The 20,972-nt window shown below is 46.2% G+C and overlaps 1 protein-coding gene across 2 annotated transcripts in view; it reads right to left on the bottom strand.

The window, feature by feature from the left end:
• SYT16 (synaptotagmin 16) overlaps positions 1–20,972 on the bottom strand; it is a 122,628-nt gene that overhangs the window by 47,715 nt on the left and 53,941 nt on the right. For both annotated transcript variants that reach the window (XM_084836649.1, XM_084836640.1), the window contains exon 2: positions 14,966–15,145. In XM_084836649.1, the coding sequence (XP_084692775.1) occupies positions 14,966–15,145 (180 nt within the window). The remainder of the gene's footprint in view (positions 1–14,965; positions 15,146–20,972) is intronic.

The following is a 20,972-nucleotide window of genomic DNA, read 5'->3' as shown; positions in this document are numbered from 1 at the left end:
ATAGCATACATAACTCTTTGTGTTTAATAAATTTTGTTTGTTTTTAATACAAAATCCCATGTGTTTGGCTAATTGTGCTACCATTAGAAAATCGATGTGCTTGTTACTTTTCCTGTACTGGGTAGAGGGAACCAATTAGGCATATTGGGGGTTTTCGCCCAGAGAGTAGAAGGGGCAGAAGGTTTGAGTGTCAGTGAGGACAACTGACCAAAGTGGAGGCAGACATCTTGAGGGGGTTTTCAGTTTTGACAGGTGGAAGCTGAAGAAGGTATAATCTGGGGCAGAAACATCACAGCCATCAGTTTGGATAGCTTCAAAAGGCTGGTTAGACAAATTCCTGGAGGAGAAGGCTATCAATGGCTATTAATCATGATGGCTATATATTATCTCCAGTATCAGAGGCAGTATGATTCGGTGTATGCCCACTGCTAGGGAACACAAGTGCTGGGAGTGAGAGGCACTGCATTGCGGTGGTTTCGTCCCTACTTGGATGGTCGGGTCCAGAAGGTGGTGCTTGGGGAATATTGCTCGGCCCCGTGGATTCTCCACTATGGGGTTCCACAGGGGTCAGTTTTGTCCCCCATGCTATTTAACATCTACATGAACCCGTTGAGTGCGGTCATCTGGAGTCTGGGGGCACGTTGTCAACAGTACACTGACACGCAGCTCTATTTCTCCTTTTCATCTTCTTCAGGTGAGGCTGTAGATTGTTGACTGCAACAATGGACTGGATGAAGGCTAATAAACTGAATCTCAATCCAGACAAGACTGAGATGCTGTTGGTGGGTGGTTCTTCTGACCAGATGGAGGGTGCTCAACCTGTTCTGGATGGGGTTGCACTCCCCCTGAAGCAGGTTCGTAGCTTGGGGGTTCTCCTGGAACCATCTTTGTCACTTGAGGCTCAGGTGGCCTCAGTGGCACAGAGTGCTTTCTACCAACTTTGGTTGGTGGCCCAGCTATGCCCCTATCTGGACAGGGATAACCTGGCTTTAGTTGTCTATGCTCTGGTAATCTCCAAGTTAGATCACTGCAATGCACTCTACATGGGGCTGCCTTTGAAGACGGTTCAGAAACTGCAGCTCGTGCAAAATGTGGCGGCCAGATTGATAACGGGGACCAGAAGGTCCGAACATATAAGACTGACTCTGGCCCACTCGCACTGACTGCCTGTATGTTTCAGGGCCCGATTCAAGGTGCTGGTTTTAACCTACAAAGCTTTACATGGCTTGGGACCACAAAACCTGACGGAGCACCTCTGCTGACACGAACCTACCTGTATACTACGCTCAACATCTAAGGCCCTCCTCCGGCTGCCTACAATGAGGGAAACTTGGAAGACAGTGACAAGGGAGAGGGCCTTTTTGGTGGTGGCCCCCAAATTATGGAATGATCTTCCCAACGAGGCCCACCTGGCACCAACATTATCTTTTCGGCGCCAGGTTAAGACCTTTCTCTTCTCCCAGGCATTCGGCAGTATATGATAAGTGTTTAATCGATCCTGGAATGTCTTATGGTTATGGTTGTTTTTGAGATTGTTTGTTTGAAGTTGTTTTAGATATATGCTTCTTTAGTGTATATTGTCTGTTCATGTGTTTTTTATGTAAACAGTTTTTAATCTCTGTATATTGTATTTTTAATGTGTTTAATCTTTGTAAACCGCCCAGACAGCTCTGGCTATTGGGCAGTATAGAAATGTAATAAATAATAATAATATAATATGCCCATTGCTAGGGAACACAAGTGGGAGAATACTATTGCATTCATGTTCTGTTATGGGCTTCACATAGGGAATGGCCACAGTGGGAATAGAATGCTGGCACATAAAACCAAATGATAACCAGAAGCAGAATAAGCTACTTAAAAGCACTAAAAGCAGTTCTTAAAATGTCTGGGTGAATTAAAAGGCCCTCACTTGACACTAGAAAGACCACAGCATAGGTGCCAAGCAAGCATCTCTTGGGAGAGCATTCCACAAACGAGGTGCCACCTCTGAAAAGGCCCTCTTTCTCTCATAGCCACCCGCCTCACCTCATTTGGCAGGGGCGCCTAGAGGCAGGCCTCAGATTATGATCTTTATGTCTGGAAGGAACATTTGGAAGGAAATGTTCCTTCAGGTAATCTGGCCCCAAGCATTACCCTCATGCACAAGCCTGGACTGTTCCAAGCTGGCTTGACGTGTGCTGACTGCAGAGACCAGGGGCCCACCTACATGGGAGGTTTTCTCAGATGCTGCTGTGGCTTAAAGTCATTAGAGACACATGATGTCATGGCCGCTCTGCAGCAAAGCCATCGTTTCCAGCCTGAAACCCAGAGTTTTTTCAGAGGCATTTTATGCCGCATTTTCCCTTTAAGCTGGCTTCCGCCCGCTTCCAGTGCAGCATGTTCCGTATCCCCAAATTAAATGCGGCTTCATAGGTGTCTTTTGGGGGGAGGTGTTCTGCTGTTGCATCACCATAGGTGGGCTGCCCCTTTCGTTTGGTTCCCCCCACCCCCCGCCCCCCGCCGCATCCCTGCTTTGTAGAATGGCGGCCATCGGGGTTTGGAGAACTCATTGCCCTCAAGTGTACTTGAGCAAAGAGCAGAACTCCCGCCAAAGGGTAAACATGAGCACAGCATCCCTACTCGGAAGTAAGGGAACAGATGATTGCCCCAGTTTAATTTTTAATTTAATTTGCTCCACATCCATTTTTTTTCACGCGTGTCAGGTTGGGGAAGCGACAGGATGTCTCCTCGCATATCACTGAGCATGGAAAGGGGGGCTGCGGAGGGAAGTGAGCCCATGGTTGTCAATGGGTGCTGCTTCTCTGCTGCTGCTGCCACGCCTACCTCTGCTGGTGCCTCCCTCTCCTGCATTCTTCAGTTTTCACTGTATCGCCCTATCGATACAGCGAAACACTGGGGCTGCAAACTCCTGCTCCTGGCCACCTCCTCTCACTAAATAGCCAGTACTTGAAAGAGCACCGCTCCAATATTCTCCATGGGAAAAAGATGTTACAGATTCTCAATGGAGGGAAAGCAGGCAACAGAGGCTGCAGACTGAGAATCGGTGAAGCAGCGAGATTGCCATATTTCCTCCCTGGAAGTGCGCGACTGGGGTTTTATGACCAGGACACACAGGCTGCCGACTGTCAATGGGTGAAGTGGCTAGATCCCAGTATTTACTCCCTGGAAAAGGAGAAAGGGGGTAGGAGCTCTAACTCCCTGCCTGTTTCCTGGAATGGGGCAAAATTGCACTGGTGGGGTGGTCTCATGGGGAGCCTTCAGATGCTGTTGGGGATAATAATGTGGTAGCTGGGGGGAGCCTGGAAAGGGGAAGGAAAAAAGCCTCTCTCACTGGTTGAGCAGCACTGGCCAGATGGATGACATTCAGTTCTACTTCCCCCACCCAGCCTGGAAGTATGTTGCTTTCAAGTGCTCTGCAACCTGGATTTTTAAGGTACAGTACATTCAGCTTTTCTTGGTTCATGTGTCCCTGACGGACCAAAGCCAATTCCATGAAAATCCAGATAATACTCCAACACGCTTCTCGTTCTGTTGTTCTGAAGCCACCACCACCCCCGCCCTTGCCCTAGGACAACATGGTGCAGAACACCGATTCACCATTAAGACTAGGATTGGGAATCTTGAGTACAAAATCTCCATAGCCGACAACATCTATTGTGTCCCAGGAATTAAGGCACATTACACAACAGTCCTCTGGAGGGTTATCTAGTTAATTCTCCCTTTTCTACAAAGGCTTTTTTCTGTTACATACATAACAGAATTATGTTATGTTTCATAATCGCTCAAATAATTCCGCTAAGACAAACCTAATCAGGGCTTTGCAGCCTGATGTGTCCTTCAGAATCATGATTAGAGATGTGCTTGGCTTTTGTTGTTGTTGTTCAGTCGTTCAGTCGTGTCCGACTCTTCGTGACCCCATGGACCATAGCACGCCAGGCCTTCCTGTCCTGCGCTCTCTCCCGGAGCGTGCTCAATTTCATATTCATTGCATCCGTGATGCTATCTAGCCATCTCATCCTCTGCCGTCCCCTTCTCCTTTTGCCTTCAGTCTTTCCCAGCATCAGGGTCTTTTCCAGGGAGTTTTCTCTTCGCATTAAGTGGCCAAAATATTGGAGCTTCAGCTTCATTATCTGTCCTTCCAATGAGCACTCAGGGTTGATTTCCTTTAGGATGGACTGATTTGACCTCCTTGCAGTCCAGGGGACTCGTAAGAGTCTTCTCCAGCACCACAGTTCGAAAGCATCAATTCTTCGGCGCTCAGCCTTCCTTATAGTCCAGCTCTCACAGCCATACATTACTACTGGGAAAACCATAGCTTTGATTAGACGGACCTTTGTGGGCAAGGTGATGTCTCTGCTTCTTACTATGCTGTCTAGGTTGGCCATAGCTTTCCTCCCAAGGAGCAAGCGTCTTTTAATTTCATGGCTACAGTCACCGTCTGCGGTGATCTTGGAGCCCAAGAAAGTAAAATCTGGCACTGCTTCCATTTCTTCCCCTTCGATATGCCAGGAAGTGATGGGGCCAGATGCCATGATCTTAGTTTTTTTAATGTTGAGTTTCAAACCAGCTTTTGCACTCTCCTCTTTCACCCTCAACAAGAGGCTCTTGAGATCCTCTTCGCTTTCTGCCATTAGGGTGGCATCGTCTGCATATCGGAGGTTGTTGATAATTCTCCCAGCAATCTTAATTCCGACCTCTGATTCATCCAACCCAGCATTTCTCATGATGTACTCTGCATATAAGTTAAATAAGCAGGGTGACAATATGCAGCCTTGTCGTACTCCTTTCCCAATTTTGAACCAATCAGTTGTTCCATGTCTGGTTCTTACTGTTGCTTCTTGACCCTCGTACAGGTTTCTCAGGAGACAGGTAAGGTGGTCTGGTACTCCCATCACTTTCAGAATTTGCCACAGTTTGTTGTGATCCACACAATCAAAGGCTTTAGCGTAGTCAATGAAGCAGAAATAGACGTTTTTCTGGAATTCTCTTGCTTTCTCCATGATGCAGCGAATGTTGGCGATTTGATCTCTAGTTACTCTGCCTCTTCGAAAACCAGCTTGTACTTCCGGTAGTTCTCGGTTCGCATACTGCTGAAGCCTAGCTTGTAGGATTTTGAGCATCACCTTGCTGGCATGTGAAATGAGCGCAATGGTGCGGTAGTTTGAACACTCTTTGGCGTTGCCCTTCTTTGGAATTGGAATGTAAACTGACCTTTTCCAGTCTTGTGGCCACTGTTGAGTGTTCCAGATTTGTTGGCATATTGAATGCAGCACTTTAACAGCATCATCTTTTAGGATTTTAAATAGCTCGGCTGGAATATTGTCATCTCCACTAGCTTTGTTGTTAGTAATGCTTCCTAAGGCCCACTTGACTTCACTCTCTAGGATGCCCGGCTCAAGTTCAGTGACCGCACTATCATGGCTATCAGGGACATTCAGATCTTTCCTGTATAGTTCTTCTGTGTATTCTTGCCACCTCTTCTTAATCTCATCTGCTTCTGTTAGGTCCCTGCCTTCTTTGTCCTTTATCATGCCCATCTTTGCACAAAACGTTCCCTTGAGATCTCCAATTTTCTTGAAGAGATCTCTAGTCTTTCCCATTCTGTTGTTTTCCTCGATTTCTTTGCATTGTTCATTTAAGAAGGCCTTCTTGTCTCTCCTTGCTATTCTCTGGAACTCTGCATTCAGTTGGGTATATCTTCCCCTTTCTCCCTTGCTTTTCGCTTCCCTTCTTTCCTCAGCTACTTGTAAAGCCTCATCAGACAGCCACTTGGCTTTCTTGCATTTCTTTTTCTTTGGGATGGATTTCGTTGCTGCCTCCTGAACAATGTTACGGACCTCCGTCCATAGTTCCTCAGGCACTCTGTCTATCAGGTCTAATCCCTGAAATCTATTCCTCACCTCCACTGTATATTCATCAGGGATATGATTTAGGTCATACCTGAACGGTTTAGTAGTTTTCCCGACGTTCTTCAATTTAAGCCGAAATTTTGCAAGAAGCAGCTCATGATCTGAGCCACAGTCAGCTCCAGGTCTTGTTTTTACTGACTGTATGGAGCTTCTCCATCTTTGGCTGCAAAGGACATAATCAATCTGATTTCGATATTGACCATCTGGTGACGTCCATGTGTAGAGTCGCCTCTTGTGCTGTTGGAAAAGAGTGTTTGCTATGATCAGCATGTTCTCTTGGCAAAACTCTATTAGCTTTTGTCCTGCTTCATTTTGTACACCAAGGCCATGCCTGCCTGTTATCCCGGTGATTTCTTGACTTCCTACTTTAGCATTCCAATCCCCTATGATGAAGAGGACATCTTTTTTTGGTGTTAGTTCTAGAAGGTGTTGTAGGTCTTCATAGAACCCATCAACCTCAGCTTCTTCGGCCTCAGTGGTTGGGGCATAGACTTGAATTACTGTGATGTTGAATGGTTTGCCTTGGATTCGTACTGAGATCATTCTATCATTTTTAAGATTGTACCCCAGTACTGCTTTTCCCACCCTTTTGTTGACTATGAGTGCTACTCCATTTCTTCTAAGGGATTCTTGCCCACAATAGTAGATATGATGGTCACCTGAATTAAATTCGCCCATGCCTGTCCATTTTAGTTCGCTGATTCCCAAGATGTCGATGTTCAATCTTGCCATCTCATGTTTGACCACCTCCAGCTTACCTTGATTCATTGATCTGACATTCCAGGTTCCTAAACAATATTGTTCTTTACAGCATCGGATTTTCTTTTCACCACCAGACACATCCACAGCTGAGTGTCCTTTCGGCTTTGGCCCAGCCGCTTCACTCTTTCTGGCGCTACTTGGAAATACCCTCTGCTCTTCCCCAGTAGCATATTGGACACCTTCCGACCTGAGGGGCTCATCTTCCGGCATCATCTCTTTTAGCCTTGTGATACGTTCCATGGGGTTTTCTTGGCAAGAATACTGGAGTGGGTTGCCATTTCCTTCTCCAGTGGACCACATTTTGTCAGAACTCTCTGCCATGACCTGTCCGTCTTGGGTGGCCCTGCACAGCATAGCTTATGGCTTCACTGAGTTAAGCAAGCCCCTTCGCCACAACAAGGCAGTGATCCATGAAGGGGGTGCTTGGCTTAGCATGCCAATCAAAAGGTGGGCTCTGGGGTGGCAGGTCACCTTTGCTCAGAAGGCCATGCTCCTGTCATCAGGAGGTGACCTTCCCCTAAGGCTGGGGAGAAACAGTGATTAGACTAAAAAATGGTGAATTGACCCAATCATTTAAAGAGAAACAGTTTTATGAAATGACCCCTCCCCAATTGTGTTTCTCCAAATCATTTAGCTGATTCTTCAGCATGTTTATTTGAACTCATGACAGCTTATTTCTGATTGCATGGGTTTGCAATGCTAATCTCCCATTCCCCCCTTTTAAACCTTTGGGTCAGCTTCTGAATAAAGCATACCTGAGATTTTCCCAAGACATCTTTATTAAAAGAAGAAATACAAATGTAAAAAAAATGTTTTTCCTAGTAATTCAGGTTGTAAAATACAATTGCCTAGAAGGGCACACATTTCTAATCAAGCCTGCTTCAATTATTGCCTCTTTGGAGAGGTGTTTAACGTGGCAACTCATGAATAAAATGAACTGTTGGAGGAATAACCAGCCAACTCAGGAAAAGTGTGTGTTTCTCTGTATATATTCAACTGCTGTCCACAATAATGGTAGCCCCAGTGAGTGGCAAAGGAGGCAATAATTTTTTTTATAAGGGGCGCCATTTTGAGTTTCCCAAAATTCCGAAAGCACCTCATGACAGGTCTTTCTGGGCAAAGCAAAGTGGAATACTCCAATGTTCTTCCCCCAAAAGAATTCCACCTCACCCCTGAAATGCATTACAAAACAAAAAAGCTAATTTTGAGTTGGGTGACTTGACTGAGATACGGCCCGTATCAATTCCCCTGCCCCAGAGAGCACCACCTCCACCACCCAATGATGGAAGCCCAAGCACAGAAGGGAGGAGTCACTTATTACGCTGGAGTCCTCAGAGGATGAACGTTTATAATCACACAATTTCACTGCAACCACAAGACTACTTAATAGAGACTATTCACATGTTCGGTTGACAGTCGTCAAGCGATAAACATACGTGTGTGAATGAACTTGACGGCTTAGAGCAGGAGTGAGGGGCTTTTTCCAATCCAAAGACCAAATTCAATTTGGAAAGGTCTCACAGGCACACTCCAATGGTGGGCAGGCTCAAAATGTGATCCTTACCTATTTTTTAAAAAATCTGCTCAGGAATAGGTCCCACTGAATGCTATTGGACATAAAGCAAGAGAATTCCAGAAAAATGTCTATTTCTCCTTCATTGACTACGCTAAAGCCTTTGATTGTGTGGATCACAACAAACTGCGGCAAATTCTGAAAGAGATGGGAGTACCAGACCACCTTACCTGTCTCCTGAGAAACCTGTACGAGGGACAAGAAGCAACAGTAAGAACCGGACACGGAACAACCGATTGGTTCAAAATTGGGAAAGGAGTACGACAAGGCTGTATACTGTCACCCTGCTTATTTAACTTATATGCAGAGTACATCATGAGAAACACCGGGTTGGATGAATCACAGGTCGGAATTAAGACTGCCGGGAGAATTATCAACAATCTCAGATACGCAGACAATACCACCCTAATGGCAGAAAGTGAAGAGGATCTCAAGAGCCTCTTGTTGAGGGTGAAAGAGGAGAGTGCAAAAGCTGGTTTGAAACTCAACATTAAAAAAACGAAGATCATGGTATCTGGCCTCATCACTTCCTGGCATATAGAAGGGGAAGAAATGGAAGCAGTGACAGATTTTACTTTCTTGGGCTTCAAGATCACCGCAGATGGTGACTGTAGCCATGAAATTAAAAGACGCTTGCTCCTTGGGAGGAAAGCTATGGCAAACCTAGACAGCATAGTAAGAAGCAGAGACATCACCTTGCCAACAAAGGTCCATCTAATCAAAGCTATGGTTTTCCCAGTAGTAGCGTATGGCTGTGAGAGCTAGACTATAAGGAAGGCTGAGCGCCAAAGAATCGATACTTTCGAACTGTGGTGCTGGAGAAGACTCTTACGAGTCCCCTGGACTGCAAGCAGGTCAAATCAGTCAATCCTAAAGGAAATCAACCCTGAGTGCTCAGTGGAAGGACAGATACTGAAGCTGAAGTTCAAATATTTTGGCCACCTAATGCGAAGAGAAAAGTCACTGGAAAAGACCCTGATGCTGGGAAAGATTGAAGGCAAAAGGAGAAGGGGACGGCAGAGGATGAGATGGCTAGATAGCATCACCGATGCAATGAATATGAACCTGAGCACACTCCTGGAGAGAGCAGAGGACAAGAAGGCCTGGCGTGCTATGGTCCATGGGGTCACGAAGAGTCGGACACGACTGAACGACTGAACGACTGAACAACAACAACAAAAGTATGCTTAGGTCTCAGGAATGGCATTCCAAGGCAAAAAATAATCTTAGGCAACCAACTCCACCACCATTCAAGGTCAGTTCACAGCCAGCAAAAAGATACAGCCAGATTTCATGCAGCTCCAATTCCCCTGCATAAACTCCTGCCAAATTCAAATGCCTCTTCAGTCCCCTCCATAGAAATCCCTGCTACTAAAACAAATATGCAATACAGATTCACAGAGAGAGGGGTGGAGAGAGAGCAACTATCCAAAAATCCCAGGAACCAAGCAAAGATCAAGCCAAATTCAAAGCACCAAACTCACAAAACAAAGATCCAGCAGTGAAACCTTTAGTCAGGACCAGAGGGAGACCAAGAAGGATGCGGACAAACTGGAAAAGACTCAGAGGAAGGAAATGAAGATGATCAGGGCACTGTAAACAAAGCCCTATGAGGAGAGACTGAGAGAACTGGGCATGTTTAGCCTTGAGAAGAGAAGACTGAGGGGAGATAGGATAGCGCTCTTCAAGTCCTTGAAAGGTTGTCACAGAGAGGAAGGCCAGGATCTCTTCTCGATCATCCCAGAGTGCAGGACACAGAATAATGGGCTCAAGTTACAGGAAGCTATATTCTGGCTCGACATCAAGAAAAACTTCCTGACTATTAGAGAAATACGATAATGGAACCAAGTACCTAGGGAGGTGGTGGGCTCTCCCACACTGGAGGCATTCAAGACGAGGCTGGACAGCCACTTGTCAGGGATGCTTTGACCTGGATTCCTGCATTGAGCAGGGGGTTGGACTTGATGGACTTATAGGACCCTTCCAACCCTACTATTCTATGATTCTATGAATCAAAGGGGTGGAGGTGAACTCTGACGAGCAAGTGGTTCTGGGTAGGAAGGAAGACCTCCAAAGAAGAATGAGAAGTTCTACCCAGAGCCCCAACAAAGAGAGAATTGAAAGAAGAACTGAAAGAAGACTGGGATATGGCAGAACACTTTATTTCGCATTCTAGACTTCTGGGAGCATATTTTAGGCAAGCAAGGAAGGATGGACAGTGAGGGGACATGGAGCCGCAGTTTGGTGGGCAGGATGGGGAAGCATAGCAGGCCACTTCCAGCCTATGGCCCGGAGCAGGGGTCCCCAGCCTTTTTGGACCAGTGGACACATTTGTGAATTTGAAAAACTGCTGTGGGTGCCACCACAAAATGGCTCCCAAGGTGAATATGGCTATTCACATAATGGCTGCTATGGGGCCTGGCTAGTCAAAAGTGAGCTAAAGAGGTGGGGTGAGGGAGAAAGAGCACTAGAATGGGTTAGAGGCTAGAATGGGAGAGAAGGAAGACTGCCTTAACATTTTCCAAGGGTTTCCTTAAAATAATTTATTTGGAAGGGGGCAGCAAGCGGAGAGCTTCATGGGCGCTGTTGGAGGTGCCCACAGCTGCCATGGCACCCACGGGTACTATGTTCAGGACCCCTGGGCCAAAGGTTTCCCACCGCTGGCCTAGTCCAGACTCAGTGTGACAGATGCAGGCATATTTGTCAGCACCTGCCCTGCTGCATGAAGGGGAAGCGAACCTTCCCGACACAAACACACCGCCCGCACCGTACTTCCTCACGCTCTGTCACTGTGGGCATTTTTCCCCTAGCCTCGATCCAATACCAGAAGTAAGCTAGACGGGGACTGGGGGGAGGGGGGATGGAGCGTGGCACAGGAAGACAGGGAAGAGTTTGCACATCCCTTTTGATATAAAAGGTCACCCACACACGCACCTCCTGCTTTATATGTGAATAGGACAGGCATGTGCACAAAGAAAATACAGTTGCCCCAACACATCTACAATTCAGTTTGAGCATCTCTACACCAGCCTAAAATCCTGCACTGAAAATGGGGCTTCCTGCTTCCGTTTTTAATGCAGGATCACAACGATTCCCTTTTTCACGTGCTTCCTTTTCCACCACCCTTTCCCCCCTCTTTCTCCCTGTATCTGAGTCTTCCATATCTTTCATTGATCTCGCTCCACTTCTTGCTACCTTTCCTCTTTTCATGGAGGAAACTCAAGTGGAACACAACAAGGTAATTTGATAGCTCATTATCTGTGATCTATTTAAAAACTGAACGAAGCGCATTTCGTGCAGGAGACGCCCTGGAGGGACACGGCGTCATCTAAAGAGCCCACAAACTTATCTTAGAGAGCCATCTCAATAGCAGGATTAGAGCCCCATCTGAAGAAAGCCCAGGACTCGATTTGTAGTTTCAAAAGTAGTGAAAACCGTCCTTCAAGAGAAATGCTCTGCACGTGTGCGCACACCTGCCTCTCTAGATTGTTTCTTTGCTTTGGCATGTGACTTGCAGTCCTGCATCACCCCAGCTGGACCTATGGTTTCACTGCCCCAGTGGTGTGGGGAAGTAAATGATCTAAACAGCTCACACATATTGTTGTCCACTTAGAGTTTTGGCTATGGGGCAGTACAGAAATGTAATTAATAATAATAATAGTAAAAGGAAAATAATTTCCTAGTAGTATTTCCCAGTATAATTAATACATAGAAGCCTTCTATGTGTGTACCTCTCTGTGCGTATTATAATGCACATGTCTTCACGCTCACATAGTACAAGCTGTGGGTAGAGGTGATATAAGCTTTTCCATTACAAGTACCACGTTTTCAAGTATTTACTTGTCAATCATATAAAAATTACTTTCATATGCAAATCACTACAGCATTGAAACAACTCCTTCCTCCCCACCCCTCCGCCACCTTTCTTTGATTTTAAAACCTACCCTGTTTATTAATAATTCACATTTTTTAAGCTTCAGTAAATACATGTTTGCATGATCGTCTGTGGCAGTTCCAAAAAGCGTCAACGCCCACACATGGTGAAGGAGAGATGCTGTCATTTCAAAAGGCCCTTGCAATGCACTACTTGACAGAAGGAAGAAAGGCTTTCAAACACTCACACAAAAGGAATTTTTTAACAGAAGAATATCTGTGTTTATGTAATACTGAGAGCGTGGCAGAGAACAACACAAAAAGGAGCACAACGCAAGCCCTGTTCTCCCATATCTGAAAGTGGGTATGAATCTCCCCCACACTTCCCCCAGGCTCAGTGGCTTCCTGTCCACTCACGCCACATAAGTGGCATTTACGCGCACAAAATACCATCCATGTGGATCTGGTCCATACAACTTGACTCATCATGCACCTTATTTTATATCATCAGGCCTACTTGTGTTAGACTATAGATGCAAATCAAGGGGCCGCGGTGGCTTAGTGGTTAAGACACTGAACTGCAGACCGGAAGGTCGGCAGGACAGCAGTTCGAGACCTGAGTGCTGAGTGACGGAGTGAGCTCCCGTCTTCAGTCCCAGCTCCTGCCAACCTAGCAGTTTGAAAGCAAGAAATTGCAAGTAGATAAATACGCGCCGCTTCGGCGGGAAAGGCAACGGCGTTCCCTGCACCTCGGTGTTCAGTCATGCCGGCCACATGACCACGGAAGCGTCTTCGGACAGCGCTGGCTCTTCGGCTTAGAAATGGAGAGGAGCACCTCACCCTAGAGTCGGACACGACTGGCTGGGGACACCTTTACCTTTATAGATGCAAATCACGTTATGTCCAATGCATGAACAAGAAAGGCACAAGAACAACCTTTCTGGAGGCGGACAAGATCTGTCTAGTCCACTATTCTGTTTCCAGCGCAGCCACTCAGATGCTTCTGAAAGCTACAGCCACAGAGGCTACGGCCCGCATGTAACCCAGCCAATTAGCCCTCATCACACTAAAAAGAGAACCGAAGTAGCTAAAGCATCTGGCTTCCTAGCAATGCAATAGTCAGAGCAGACATCTCCAACCCGGTGCCCTCCAGATGTGTCCATGCTAGCTGGAAATGATGGGTGTTGCAGTCCAACACATCCGGAAGACACCAGGTTGGGCAAGGCTGGGTTAGAGTGTTGGACTAGGAGCAGGCAGACCCAGGTTCAAATCCACGCTCACCCATGAAGCTCACTGGGTCACCCTTTGGCCAGTCAACATTCTTCAGCCTAACCTGAAGGGATAGCAGAACCACAGACATGTGAGGATAACCCATGGGGAGAGCAGAACCACAGACACCTGAGGGAAGAAGGATGGGATAAAAATGTAACAAATAAAATTTTCCACATGCTTTGCAGAAGGGTCTTGCCCTTCTCTTCTGGTTTTTAACCAACTGTTTTCCTTTAAACAAACTAGCACTCATACCAAAATGAGGGATACACCCATCACACTCACAGACAGGAAGTTTGCCTGTATACAGACATACCTTAAAAAGAGGATTTGCCATGTTCTGCCTTTGTTTTTCCTTCGTCTCTAACACAAACACAGTTCCCCCCCACCCCCAGCTCCCCTGGCCTTCTTAAGGCTTTTGACAGACCTGTTTATCAACAAATCGAGTGCTAGCTGGGGCATCTGCCTTGCCACTCCCCAGAAGTGTCAAGTAGGCTGGCATCTGCCCTTTTCTTTTATTGGCCAGTTATAGCGTTAAGCAACCAACAGCTTACTTGTGCCTTGTTTTGCGGGGAGGTGGGGATGCTATGAAGTAACAGCCAATCCTGGTGTGAACAGCCTGATTTTGCTGCGGGCCGAACTAGAATGCATAATATGTATGTGCAAGGAGAACATGTTGACTACACTTCCAGAGCACACTGACTCCTCTTTTTAGGTACCTCTGTATTCGGGGTGTTGAATCTCAGGCCCACAGACCAAATCCTGCCCACCTGAGGTCCAAATCTGGCTGTCCCGGATGCCTCTCCAAAGGCTTTATTACTCTGTATCAGAAGTGCAGAACCTCTTCCAACCAGAGGTCTGAATTCCATTTCAGAGAAGCTCTCGGGGGCCACATTCCAGTAGTGGGTGGAGTCAACAGCAAAAGGGCACAGGAACAAGGGCAAAAAAGCCTCAAATACCAGCATTTTAGCTTAAAGGTCTTAATGCCAGTAACTCAGCCTTAGGAAAGGCATTTCAAACCTTTCAAAATCACGAAAAAAACTGCACCAAAGCCAGGAAACCATCATATGATTGGTGATTGGGAGAAACCAGTTTTTGTGAACTGCCCAGAGAGCTTCGGCTATGGGGTGGTATAGAAATATAATAAATGAATTAAATGAAAAGGGGTGGGGCCAAGGGAAGGGGACATGGCCTTCTGAGGAACCTTGGAGGGCCGGACTGTGACCCATCGAGGACCATATTTGGCCCCCGGGGCACCCTTTGTATACAAGCCAAAGCCAGAGAGCCAGATGGAGAGAATCCCTCACCAAGCAGAAAGCACTCATGAGAAAATGCCAGCAGTGTCCCAGGTAGCTCCTGCCTTGCGTCCATAAGATACTCCCCACAGCATAAGGACAGAAAGATTTAAACTGCACAATTATATTTTGCCATTTCTTCTTGCAAAGATCAGAGCGATCGCTGTTTAAGCAGGCATAATGGGCCGTGAAAACAAAGTGCAGGCATTCTGGTCAATTTAAAAGTTTGGCAAGTAGCACCAGATAGAAGGGATTGAGATCAGCAAGATTCACGTGCTTACCTAGGCCCTCGTGCACCCTGGATTTCTCTTTGTAGCGCTTGCGTTTCCCTCGCTGTTCCAAGCAGGGGAGGCCCCCGATCTTTTCAAAGCAGAGCTTCTTGTTGATGAAGAGGAAGAGCACAGCCAGGAGAACAATAAAGACCCCAACAGCAGAGAGGAACCCGATCGCTTCGGGAGTAACTGGCAACAAAAGCACAGAGAAGAGAGAAACATGTTAAATTGGCGTTGAACTGGGAAAGGGCGGAAATGCACCTTATCTCAGCATACGTGTGTCCCCAAACCCGTATTTGCTGAGATTATGATCATTGCAGGGAGGATTGGGGTGGGGGGGGGGAATCAGCAGGGAGGAGCAAACAGGGAAAAGTTGTGACCTGAAGGTCCAAGTTGCGGACTTCCTGGAGTCCATCTGGCTGTCCACTGTTGGGGTGAGGATGCTGAACTACGCTCATGAGAAGAAGGAACAGCAGTGGCTATCCTGTAATCCAGCCTTCCCAACCTGGCACTCTCCAGATGTGTTGGACTACAAGTCCCATAATCCCCAGTCAGTGGCAGGCTTCCCCGGCAGGCCTGCTGCAATCCTGTGCATGAAGCAATGAGATATGAAGAATGCAGCCACTGAAAAGAGACAGCCCTGCACTGCAATGGGGAGAGCAGCCTTCCCCATCTGGTGCCCTCCAGATGTGCTGGATGCAACTCCCATTTCCTTTAACCGACCACTATTTGGGAATATCAATTGCAGGTGTAGCACCCTCATCTGGGTTGAGACTGCAGTGGGAGGGAAAGGGTTAGACCCCCTCTCCTCCCTGTGCTAGGGTCTCCATCTGGATCAGGGCTCGCGCTTACTGAGTAGCTGCTAGCTACCTCTTTAAAGTAACATGCATTCTAAATCTTAGAATTAAGGAACAGGGTGCCTCTGAGCATGTTCTGAGTCTAGGAATTTGTTTTTCATACCAGAACTGAACAGAGTTCACAGTCCTTTCATGCAGAAGTCCACTCCTGGTTACCCCAAGCTTTCTTCATTTCAGCCGCCTAATTTAGGTGGCAAAAGTCATTCTGCTCTCACTATCATTAAACAAAGTAAGGTGTGCTTTGTATCTAAGGCTGCAATTCTAAACACAATTACCTTGGAGTAAGTCCCTTTGATCTGAATGGGGCTTACTTCTGAGTAGACATGTATAGGATAGCTGTTTAAGCACTCTGGTTGGTGGATCTTGGGAGTCTAGTTAAAAACAAAAACAAAGTATATCTGACTAGCCTAAAGTTTGCCTAACCCTGTGCTACATGGCTTGGGGAAGAGAAATCTCCACTGTTTCAGCTCCTTGCCTTCTGCCCACTGGGCCTCTAGGTCAGAAACAAATTCTGGATGCCAGCCAAAGGGAAAAGGTGGGGGGGACACTTTTTAAAACCTGTCCCCATTCTGCACACAAAAGGGTAGCAAAACTTAGCATTTATATAGCACATAAACCACTTCCCTTACATATATTATCTCAGTAGTCCTCTCAACAGCCCTGTAAGGTAGACCAGTATTAACCCTAAATTATGTATTGAAGTGGATGGAAATGCCTGAGGCTGAATAAACAATGTCTTTCTTAAGAGTTCCAAGAGACTTCAAGGCTGAAGTGAGATTTCAGCTGAAAACTTTACAGCTCATACTTTTAACTATAGTAACACTGACCTGTTAGAAAGAGTGGGAGGAGCTTACTGATGTAGTAGGGATGGCAAATAAGGCTGCCACATTTTTATTTTTATTTTCTGGCAGGTCTCCTGTGCCTTTAACATCTTCATGATAGACAGAAGTTCAAGTTATGCAGCTTTTCCCATGCAGTATAGGGAAATCTGCACCTGTAGAATTTCTGCCTGCTATGGAGCTGTGAAATGCAGGAAGTCCTGCCCGGGGGCAGGGTCAAGAACTTCATCAGGGCACATATGTTTCTTTTAACAATGTTTTAGAATCCTCCCCTGGTGCCTTTGGCAAAATGATTTGCCTTGTTCTTGCCACTAGTACAAAATCAGCTATTAGATGGCTGCGAAGTTCTTAACCTCATGCAGCTCACGCCAAAGACACCACAAAACCAGGGTACTTCTTTCTCCACTCCGATTAAGTCCCTCTTCAAGATTAATCTATTCCAGTTTTAAAGCTATGGCTCGTTTACTTTATTTGTTTGAAAAATTCCAATCTCCTGTTTCAATTCTCAAGAATTCTCAGAGGTAGAGAATAATAGTAACTTAAATATATTAATTGTACAACAGCCACAAATGGCATTAGCTGCAGGAGCCATAACGTTCCCGAGGCAGGCAATCAGACAAGTGTCAGAAGTCAGCAGGTGTGAGTAGAAGAAGTCTGGAGCATAGGAAGCTACATAAAAGACTATCCATCCATCCAGATGAGAATTGTCTACTTTAGCCTTCCCCAACTTGGTGCCCTCCAGTTGTTTTAGAGTACAATTCCCAGAATTCCTGCCAATTAGCCATGTGGCTCGGCCTGATTCATTTATTTGTTTTACATATTAAAATAAATTTGTAATATATTTTATTATATAATAAAAATTGTATCATTTATTTATTTTGTACCCCACCTTTCTACCAAGAAAAAAACTTAAGGAGGCTTACGATCACAAATACGACTTGATTAAAACAATAGTAAAAACAAAGACATTAAAACATAATAAAAACAAAGCAATAACAGAATAAAAGCAGCCTCCAACCCAAAAGATCCACTTACAGACTAAAAAGCTTGAATAAAGTGATCTTTGCCTGCCAGTGGAAGGACAACAGAGAGGGGTGCTGTCCCTTGGGACAGAGTTGTTCAGCTTAGGAGCTTCGGCTACTGGGCGGTATAGAAATGAAATAAAATGAAATAAAATGAAATAAATAAATAAGGAGCAGCCACCAAAGAGGCCTTGTCTTGGGTCACCACCAAACACGCCTCTGATGGCAGCAGGCTCAAAAGATGGGCATCTCCAGAAGGTCTTAGAACCCGGGCAGGTTCATATGGGAAAAGGCGGTCTTTCAGGTAGCCTCGTGCAAGCTATGCAGAGCTTTCTAGGTCTTAACCAGCACTTTGAATTCTGTCCAGGAAAAAAAACGGTAGCCGGTGAGGCTGTTGTAACAAGGGAGTCACTTGATCCCTATAACTAGCCCTGGTCAACAGCAATTCTCCTTACTCTAACTGCTAACTGAGTGAATTACGGGACATGCACAAGTTTGAGATTTAGGAAAGAGTTGAAAGATTTGGAGCGTATCTGCAGAAGAGCTTTTCTGGGTACTCAGCCTGGTGCTTTATCACTAAGGCAGAAGTACACAGAAAAGTAACCAGCCCCAGTCAACAATCTGGCCACAGCATTCTGGACCACCTGAAGGTTTTGAACAGTTCTTGAAGATTTTGGACAGTTTTTGATGTTTTTGAAGGCAGCCCCATATAGAGTACATTACAGTAGTCCAAATAGGATGTAACTAAGGCATGCCTGAGCATGGCCAGATCAGCCATCTCTAGGAATGGGCACAGTTGGCACGCCAGCCTCAGCTACGCAAACACACTCCTGCCACAGCCAAGAAGTGGGCATGGGAGCTGAGGTCTAAAACGTCTGGAAGGCACCAGTTTGGGGAAGGCTGGTCTACTCTGACTGGCAGCAGCTCTCCAGAGTCTCAGGAGAGAAATTTCTTTCCCCTGCAAATCATATGCTATACCACTGCATTACAGTTCCTACTCAAAGTCTGGAGAAGGGAAAGATCGAGGGCCATGGGACACTGAATCCAAGTGGTCACAACCTCTTCTGGGAATGGCAGCTTTCATTTAAGAACTGGAAAAAAAATCCCAAGTTTCTAACTCCTATGATTACAAAGTTATACTTAAAAGTAGCATCTGGTGAAAATCACAGAAGCAAAGGCTGGAGTATCACTTCCCAGGATAGCTCTTTGTTCCCTCCCCATGACAGGCAGAAGCAAAACAGATGGTACAAAGTGAGAAAGTATGCAACTGTGCTTAATTTGCGTAACTTCTGCAAGTTGCAGACAGCCGCATTTCCTAGCCATTTGGGTCAAAACCGCAGGTGACCATGCCCCAGGATTGCTACTGCACGCTCAGCATGGAGATGGTCTCTACGGTATATGGGGTAGTTTGCACCCAATTCAGATTTCTAGAAGGACCACACACTGAAATTTCTCAGCAGCACCAAACAAAAGAGAAGAGGGATTCAGCGCATGGTGGCCCCTTCAACAGTGAATTCTGGGAGGCAGCACTGTTCTCAGCAATGACTTCATTAATTCCAGTTTATTCCCAACTTTGGGGTGGGAGGTGGGGCTGAGATAATAGGGAAGCAGTCACCGGTACTTTTCCAATTACAACCCCGCCACCGCCCAATCAATCGCCCATAAACTGTCTGTTTTATACCATTTGTGCTAATTGAATTTCATTATACATTTGGAACAACGCATTATTTCCCTACTGGTTCCTATGGCACCCTTCGTAACCAATGGCTAATTACAGTGTGTGCACACACACGCGCGCGCACACACACACACACACACACACAGGGAGGACTGCACACCAAGAGAGCTGTTGCGTGGGCAGAAGCTCTGAGGAAAAGCTGCGTGTGACAGACCTGTGTGATATTACCGTTGGCCCTGCATGATGCATTAGAAGATACCCTCCCACGTAGTATCTACAGCAGCCCTACAGCAGTTAATGAACAACATCTCTCCTAGCACCGTAACTGTGCTGGAGAATACAGGAAGAGGGACTTGGCCTGCAGCGGACTGCTGCCACCTTTCATACGAAAAAGAAACTTAAAAGCTGCCAGCCATTAAAGAAATCTTATTTGATCAATCGTATGAGTTTTCCATCTATTCGATCAATCACGTTTGCATGCATTTTTATATGGGTAAAAGCAACTGTGCTGAAGCAAGAAGTATAGATGTCACCATCGTAGAAGCATTCCCTCCCATGCGAGAGGGAGAGGGAGGGACACGGACTGGCAGCAGATCTCCAGGGGTTCAGGCAGGAACTTTTCCAGCCCTACCTGGACTTGAGCCTGCGATCTTCTACATGTGAAACAGGTGCTCTACCACTGGGAGCCTGAAACCTTTGCCAATCTACTGCAAACTGCCCAGAGATCTACCAATCGATCCCAAACTACCTTTTTCCCATCCCCAATGTACATTGCTGAAGCCGCAGAGCCCCACAGTCGGTCAATTTTCAGCAGCCCCCTCCTTTCTGCACAGCCAGAAGCCTCCTCCCTCCGACACGTGGATTTTCACCAGGTGCCGATGACATATTTCCAAGCTTATCTCTATACCGCTTCAGGTAGAAGAAACTGGCTTAGAAAACCTCAAACAGAGGCTTATTAAAGCAAACTGAGCAGTGCACAGCTGTTTTAAACAAAATGTGGGTCAAGCCAGAGTCGCTGGATCCACTTCTTGACAAAGCAGCTTGCTGTTCCAGCGAGCGACTGATACGCACACCGTGAGCCACAGTTATCAGCCTCAAACAGGTGGTGCTTTTATTCATGTGTGAGGCGCACGCAATGTGCAAACACTCCAGAAATAAAATGTGTGTGTTTTCACAGGACAGCAGCTCTTGGCTGATTATCTATTTCAAACAAGCCAGAGACTGAATTATTGCAATCACTTGTGTGCTGCAGGGATAGAACGATTGTGTAACTCCTCCGTCTTCCAAAAGGTGACCCTTATAATCAATCACCAAAAATGGAACAGGGAAGAATGAGTTGTCAGCCTTGGATGGGAGCCGGCTGTAATTCTCGCTCAAGGTAACAGCCTCTGCTCAACTTAACACAGCCCATGCTATTGTAAGCCACGTGCCATCTAGAAATCTCGCCCTTCCCAGGCCTTTGCATGCAGAGGAACAGGTAGATCTGAAAGGATTTTAAATTCCAAAAAGGAGAACTGTTGTAGACCATGCCCCTTTCCACATGTTTGCACCAGCATGAGTTGCCATGGCCTTCTGCAGATGCCCTGATGCCAATCTGGAGTGTGTGTGAAGAGCTCTGTC

Source organism: Heloderma suspectum, chromosome 1 (assembly GCF_057233095.1).
Source record: "Heloderma suspectum isolate Gila_16-S chromosome 1, 16-S_ref, whole genome shotgun sequence".
NCBI lineage: Eukaryota > Metazoa > Chordata > Lepidosauria > Squamata > Helodermatidae > Heloderma > Heloderma suspectum.
Note: the sequence above shows the minus strand (reverse complement) of the source record. Positions and strands in the feature narration are given on the sequence as shown.